Source organism: Apis mellifera, linkage group LG2, assembly GCF_003254395.2.
Source record: "Apis mellifera strain DH4 linkage group LG2, Amel_HAv3.1, whole genome shotgun sequence".
NCBI classification, from domain to species: domain Eukaryota; kingdom Metazoa; phylum Arthropoda; class Insecta; order Hymenoptera; family Apidae; genus Apis; species Apis mellifera.
In genome coordinates, this window is record NC_037639.1 from 2,866,972 (window position 1) to 2,875,791 (window position 8,820).

General features: G+C 20.3%; 1 protein-coding gene across 1 annotated transcript; it reads right to left on the bottom strand.

Moving 5' to 3' along the window:
- Window positions 1-995: 995 nt before the first annotated feature.
- Window positions 996-5,219, bottom strand: LOC725270 (sentrin-specific protease 6). The gene is given in 13 exon segments (XM_026439151.1): window positions 996-1,156; window positions 1,158-1,396; window positions 1,578-1,797; window positions 1,888-1,970; window positions 2,073-2,340; window positions 2,424-2,756; window positions 3,064-3,143; window positions 3,274-3,425; window positions 3,492-3,656; window positions 3,787-3,921; window positions 4,081-4,284; window positions 5,016-5,133; window positions 5,199-5,219. Coding segments are annotated over 13 exon segments (2,139 nt in total). The 3' UTR covers window positions 996-1,035.
- Window positions 5,220-8,820: the final 3,601 nt, after the last annotated feature.

Genomic DNA, 8,820 nt, shown 5'->3' on the forward strand with positions numbered 1-8,820 from the left:
ATTTATGCACAAGATTAGTCACTTTTATCGTATGTTTGTAAAATAGAAGCGTTTTTTGGATTTACAGGGTGATAATTATACAATTTGAATTTAAATTAATATAAATTTGATCATATATAATGATGTTTGTAATGAATTATAATTATACAAAGAAATAAAATTATTTTGAATAACTTGTGTTTATTATGTTTATTATAATATTGTATAATTGTGTTTATTATAATATGATTATGTCAAATTATTTTTAAAAATTATTTCAGATTATTATTTTTAAACAATTAATAAAGAATTTATTAATTTATGAATATTTTATATTTTTATATTATATTTTTTAGAAATATTTATAATTGTAGATTTTGTAATAACAACAAATAATCTAAATAATTATTTAAATTTCTTATTAATTTTAAAGAAGATTAAATAAAAATTTTTAATTTATAATAATTTTAAATACATACAAAACTCATATCAAACAAATTACGTACATATATAAATATTTAAAAAATTCAATAATATGAAGTAGTATTTAAATTAAAAAACAATTAAATAAAATTTGAAAACAATAATGAGATATATTAAATAAATATTTATTGAAAACATATTTGAATTAACTTTTAAAAACTTAATTTAATATTTGACATAAAAAATCCTGTTTTAAATATATCCATTTTTGTCCGTTTCAATAATCTGTAATAAAAATATAGATATATTTTTAATATATATACTTAATAAAACAATATGATACAAAATTAACAATTAAATATTAAATGGTATCAATCTAATATTCCATTTTTTTATAATTTATATAAATAAATTTTTTAAATTTTATGATAGAGTTCGAAATGATTTATCATTTACAATATTTAAAATAAATATTTTTTGTTTCAAATAAATCCCTTAATATATCGATATCGATCTCTTAATATAAATTTATCGATTTCATTGTAGAATAACTATTTATTATTTAATTAAATAATTAGAAATTTATCACCAAAGAATTTTAAAATCAATCAATTTATTTATATCAAATTATTTTCAGATGAACAAATATGCAATGCATGCAATTTGATTTGTAGTTTTATTTACCATTTCAATAATTGATTTAGTACTTTAATTTGATATATTATTATTATTACAATTTTCTCGATTTAAGTAGATTTTTTTTATCTTCAACATTAGTTTTTACAGATTTTGCATCAACATGACTCTTAATTTTCAGTTTACCATCTTGAGTAGGAAAATTTATAACAGGTATTGTTATATTTTTATTTCCTTTTCTTGCATTCATCAATTTAATTAATAATTTTGATAATTCTTCTCTTTTTCTTGTTACTACTATTTCCTCAAACCAATTTTTCAATGTATTTATCGGTAAAGTATAATCTTTAATGGGATTCTGAAATTAAAAATTAATAATATATAAAATAAGATTTCTTTTGAAATATTTAATTTAAGAAAAATTCTATTTGAAATATATATTTGAAATATTTTTAAAATAATAGATAATTTGGGAGATAATTGTATATAATAATATAAATGTGATATTCCATATATATGAATTCAAAAAATAAATTTACCTTAAAGAAGCTCTCTACATATTGTAATATATATAATCCACAATCAGTGAAATTTGATTGCTGAGGAACTTCTAACGATACTCCTTTAATAGTATCTTTTGAAAATACTTTTTCACATCCCATTTTTGCTACATACTCACAACTCAAATAATCTCTTAATGTATTTACTACATGTATTCTACTTGTTCCAGCAAGAGAGTCAAATATTAATATGCAGGGTCTAAAATGAATATATTTTGTATTTAATTTGGAACATAATAATTTTTTTGATTTTTTAATTTTTTAATTTTAATTCTTTAAAAATACTTACATTTTTACAATATTTTTTTCCTGTAGTACATTTTGTTTCATTTTTGGCGATAAATTTTTATTTTCTATTATTTCTAATTCATCCTATTGTAAATTATTTGTAAGATATGCTCTAATAGTTTATCCGACTTAAATTATATATATATATATATAAATAATTTATGAAATTTAATTTAAAAAACTTACGTCATCTTTGCTAATTATTTCCACTTCTCTATTATCACTTTCAGCTTTATCCCTTTTTAAACCATCATCATCCTGATCTATAGTTACAGTAGTCGTCACTGGTTTAAGAGTTGTACTTCCAATAGTAACAGTTTGAAGTTTTAGTTTTTTTAATTTTTTACTTTTTTGTACAATTTTACGAATATCATTTTCATTAGATCGTTTATTTTGTGCAAAATCTTTACCTACTAATCCGGGAAAACAAATAATAGCCAAAAACCAATGAGCACTGTAACATTTTTATACATAGAATTGTTATATATTTTAATTTAAAGAAAAACAGAAAAAAAAATGTGCAGTAGATAAACTTACTGTTCATTTATAGGAATTATAATAAAATCTTTTTCAAATATATTGACATTTTTCGTCCACTTCTGAACTCTTGCATGTCTCTTAGCAGCAGGTGTAAGAGGTACATTGCTTTCAACTGCTTGAGTGTGTGGACTTGTCAATCGCTTATAAAAATACGAACTAAATACATGAGTTCTCTGTTGATCAGATTCTGATAGAACTTCCAATGTCAAATATTTTAGATAGAAGTCTATAATTACATCATTTAAAAATTGATCCTCTCCAAGACATAAATAATCCTCAGTATTAATAGCTATACCACCTTTGGCAGGTGGTGAGGGATATATAATTATTCTGTAAAAAACAATTTAATATTATATTATTTCTATGGTTTATATAAAGACATTAAATATATATTAAAAATATATATATTATATATTTTTAATATATTTAATATATATTAAAAAAATATTTATACGAAGAAGAATTGCATGATATTAAGTTTTATTTTACAGAATGTTTCAAAAATTGTGCAAGAAATATTAATATATTGCATATATGAATAGTTATTGTAATATATAAAAAACATTATACGAATATAATGAATAAATTTTTTTAAATAAATTCTTTTAAAAATTAAATTACTTAATACGTTCCTTACGTTTGTATATTAGTATTATTTGAATTAGCTGTTATTTGTGTTTCAATTTTTGTCTTCGATAGGTTTTTCATTTGTACATTCTAAAAAAAATTGATTATTTAAAAAATTTTTTTAATTAATTAAGATTATATTTAAAATTTTTTCAAATAGTAATTTTAATATTTATAAATAAATAATTTATAAATAATTTATAAAATATACAGTACATACTTTTTTCGGCGATGATTCTTCAAAAATATCATGTGCTTCTTTCGCATTTAATTCTTCTAATAAGTTTCTTTGCATAAACAATGTTTTTAATGTAATTTTTGATTCTTTTGATAATTTCTCTGTTACTAAAGTTATTCGTTTATGTGTATGATCTATAAAATATTTATATTTTTATTTCATTTATAATATAAATTAAATATGCTTAAAAAAATTGATACCTTTTCCAGCAGGATCATAATATGGTCCTTTTGGATCCTGCATTCCTAATAATTTACGAATCATAGCTCCAGTATTAATAGATGTATAAAAGAAAAACACTGACATTGATTTACCAAAATGAATTAATACTTTTACTATATCTCGAATGTTAATATTTAATGTTACAGAGGTTTTTTCTGTAATATATGTAAATAATTATATAAAAAATATATTTATCAAAATAATTATAATAAAAATATTATAAATTTATATTATTATAAATATCATATAATTAAAAATTAGTAAAATAAATACCATCTTCCAATAAAGGTACACTAAATTTTATTTCATTTTGCGAGATTAAGACTCTATCCCGAGGAATATATTTATAAGAACCTATTCTTACCATTTTACATGATAAAGAAGTATATGGAGGTTGCATAATGTTATCTAAAAAATATTTATCTTTATTTTTTTTCTTTTAATATATAATTAATCAATATTTATCATTCAAAATTTAATAAATAAAATATATATATTGTGAAATAATCATATATATATATATATATATTGTGAAATAATCATATATGAAATATATTTAAAAATTACCTGGAATATTTTCTATTTTCGTGCATTCTGCATAATCGGAAATTGTATCGGCAATAGAATTGTTTGTAATTATTGATTTCTTCTCAAGTATGATATCCATTTCATTACTATAATCATTATTCATGTCGTTTGAAAATGCATTATTTTTAGAATATGATCTTTCTTTGCTTTTTTCCTCTTCATCAGATGATATTATTAAATATTCTGAATAAAAAATGTCAGTCTAAAGAATTTCTATATTCTCTAAGACAATTTGGTATACAAATTCTTAAATCACGGTCATGAAAATTATTTGGTTTTAAAGAAGAAATATAATAATAGAAATATTATTTTCTCTAAGATCATTGATTCATGTTTTTTAATATTTTGAATCGAAAAAGAAAAAAGAATACAAAGCCAATTTTATTTTTATATATTATATTAATATTTTATATATTATATTTTATATATTATATTATTATATATTTATACAATGTAATATATAATGCAAATGATATAAAATCAATTTATACATAATGAATTTTTTATAAATATGTGATATATCAATATATTTATAAATTAAAATAATTTATTACTAAGTAGCAATTATTAAATAGCAAAATATCAAATCAAAAATAAAGTTAAAATATAAATCCAAATTATTATTGGTTAAACATTTATTTTTTTATAATTTTATTTTTTTGCTAATTTTATAGTCTTGTATTGGTACTTTTATTATTTTTTTTTTGTATTCAAATGTAAAGATATGAAATTTTTAATTTTATATTTATTTTATCTTTTTTATTAAATAATTCTAATTTTATTATATTTTTATTTTATTAAATAAAGATAATTAAATCTATTCTTTTACATTTTTTTCTATTTTGTATATTTAATATTTAAATTAAAAATTAAAATGTATTTTTTAAAATAAAATCATAAAGTTTTCTTTTTACCTGGTTCTTTATGACTCTGTCTTGATTTTGAAGCAGTTCTTTTTTTTCTTTTATGTTTATGCATAGACGCATCTTGTTCCAATTTTTCTGATTTTGTTGATGAATGTTCATTTTTTGTCTTGTAAAATAATATAGAGAATTAACATGATAATTTAAATTTAAAAATATATTTAATGAATATACTTTAACAAAATGTCTTAACATTTTTTTAAAATTTATATTAAAATGATGTAGCATTCCACAAAAATTTTTAAATATTATCATAAATATTTGTTATAAATGATTGTATAATTTAATTATATAATTTCATTTTTCAAAAAAAATTAAAATTTACCTTATTTTGTTGTACAGAATCAATATTTTTATTTGGTGATCTGAAGTGATTAATATTATATTTGAGATACTTTATATGTGAATTTTATATAATTAAAAATATATTGAAAAGCTTACCCACTAGAATTATTTGAACTATTATTTTGAGAATTATCATCATTTTTACTTATGTCAAATGATATTGTATCAGATTCAATTTCTACTAAATAATTTATATCCAAAGTAGGATTAGAAATTAATGAAATACTTGATTTCTCAGAAAGCACGATATTTGCCTAAAAATACAAATAATTTTTAATCAACATATCAATTTTTAAGCATTTTTATAACTATTATGATAACTATATATATTTATGATAAATATATATATTTTAATAACTATTAAAATACCTGTTCCAATAAATCTTGAACTGTACAATCTTCATGAGGTATATCAAATGTAATTAATCTCTGTTCACCATTAATAAACACAACTAACATTTTTGCAATATTTCCTTTTACTTGATGTTGAACCTTACTATTTATCAGATTATGAATATTTTTTTTAATAGAAGCATCATTTTCGGAAAACTTATATTCTGAATCACTTTGTGAAGAAGAACATTGTTCATTTATTGAAATTTCCTCACAAATCGATGGAGATTTCAAAGATTTAATATTCATTATATTATGTTTATTTCTAGATTTTTCTTTCGAAATTTCTTTTTGAAATTGTAACTGTGACGAGGATAATATTTGCTTTTGGTGTATTGAATTTTTAATTGTTTTCTGTCTTTCTTTCAAAGATTCGATATTTACAATACTATGCACATTTTTATATGAAGATTTTTGTTTTGTAATCTTTTTTTGAAATGGTGACGAAGATGACAATTGTTTTTGTTGCACGGGATTTGTAATTATTTTTCGTTGTGGTTTCAAAGATTCAACATTTATAATATGCACATTCTTAGATGAAAATTTTTGTTTCGTAACTTTTTTTTGAAATTGTGATGAAGACAAATATTTCAATTTTTGTTGCACTGGATTTATAATTGTTTTTCGTCGCCTTTTCAAAGGTTCAACATTCATAACATTATAGACATTTTTAGACAAAGATTTTTGTTTTGCAGCTTGTTTTTGAACTTGTAACTGTGGCGAGGGTGTTAATTGTTTTTGTTGTACTAATTTTGGAATTGTTTTTCGTCGTTTTTTCAAAGATTCAACATTCATGACACTATGCACATTTTTAGATAAAGATTTTTGTTTTGTAATTTGTTTTTGAATTTGTAACTGCGGCGAGGATAACAATTGTTTTTGCTGTACTGAATTTGCAGTTTTCCGTTGTACTTTCAAAGATTCGATATTCACAGCACTGTACACATTTTTAGATGAAAATTTTTGTTTTATAATTTGTTTTTGAAATTGTGACAATTGTTTCTGTTGTATTGAATTTGTTGTTTGCTGTTGTGTATAATTATATAGTGAACTTCGTATTTGTTGTAGAGCAATATTTAGTCGTTGCAACTTATTTCTTTCCAATATTTTATCATTTTGTATCTCTTTTATTTTTGTTCGTAGCATTGTAAGCTATTCAAGAATTTGTTGATGAAATAATTTGAAATGTAGTATGAGGAATAAGTAGAAGAATATTTGCCTAGCAATTTATATCATATTCTATCCAATAAAATTAATTGTTTTAATTTATATAATTTTCAAAATGAATACGCGCTTGATTAGATGCATTAGCGTTTTATTGTTTCATAATTTGAATTCCAATATTATTTTTTACGTTTATTCTATTAACTGTGTATTTCTATTTTTACACTATTTGAATTGATAATTAATTTTTGTTTTAACAATCTTTCATTTTTACAAATTTAAATTTCGAAAATAATATTGTAATTACTATAAACCACAATTATCAAGACCATACATACTAAATTTGAAATGAAAATCGAATAATATTGATTTAAAGGTGAAAGATGTTTATAGAGTTTTTGTAACGAATGTTATGATTGACAAGCTCATTCCATGATAAGACATCGTTCAGTGAATTTCAAATTATAATCGTGGGGAATTAAGATGTAGAAATTATCAAAGTATCTGAATTAGAAAGAAGAGAATTGATATGGAAATTTTACAACTTTTACAAGTAAAGAAATTACTTAATCTTGCATTGTTAATAAAAGAAAATTAATGTTCCTTTAAATTATTAAATTGAAATATGTGAATGTGTAAAAGTCATCCAAAAAAAAAAAAGAAAATTAAATTTCTGAGAAGTAAATAGAATTGTTGAAGAAATAAAAAAGATATAAGGTATGTTAATTTTGAAATTTTTAAACTATTTTTATAAAATACATTATAATATAATGATAATATAATGATAATGATATAATATAATAATGATTAATGGAAGAAATAAAACATATATTAATAAGATTAATTTAAAAAATAGACGAAATTTTTGACAGATATAATTATTTATATGAAAATTATTTTGATGCAAAAATACATTCAAAAATTGCATTACCGATTTACAAGTAAATAAATGATAAATTATCTATAAAATGTAAATATTTTATTTACATTAAAAAATAGTTTTAATAAACTAATTCTCTTCATTGGAATCAATTCTTTTTGAATCAAACATATTTCTTTGTACAGATAATAATAAAAAATTCAAATTTAAATTCTAAGAAACAATGAAAGTCTTGAATAAATATTTTCACGTCAGAAAAAGAGAAAAAGAAACACAAAAATTATATTTAATTGAAAAATTCGTAAATTATAAATAAATTATAAAACATTCTTCTATCAAAAAATGATAAGTATAAATATATTAATATTTTAAAATTTTTTTAAAATTTCATTAAATTCATATTTTTATTATCATTAAAGAGACGAATAATATAAGAAAACGTAAATTTATAGTCTTCTTCTCATAACCTATTAAAAATTCGCATAAAATGTTTAAGTATACCCAATTGTTTTCACCTTTCGTTGTATTCTCAATGAAACCATAAATTCCTTTGTTATTCCAATTTTTCTCTTTTTTATTCCATTGAAAAGTTTCTTTACGACCTTACATCACTGCAATTCTTTTATCTTAATAAATCTTGTGGCTTAAATAAAAATAACAAACTTTTTGCGATTCAAGAAAATTTCTATGAATAAACGTTCAAATATTTAATCTACATTGTAAGTATTCGATATTCTACATTGTAGTCTTTATATAATACATCGAATCATAGAAATCTTTATTCCAAATATTCATAAATATTTGTTCTATTTTTACGCTGATTTCAGCTTTTGATTATTCGGGTAACTACTTCAATCACGCCTCCTTGAAGTACGGATGTTTGAGAACTTCCTTCATGGAGCACATGATAGACTATTGGATGCCTGATCGACAGCCTCTTTACGAGCTTACAACCTATCGTTTATTCAATGCAATGTGAAACAGCATAAGGAGAGAACAGTTTAAATCACTGGC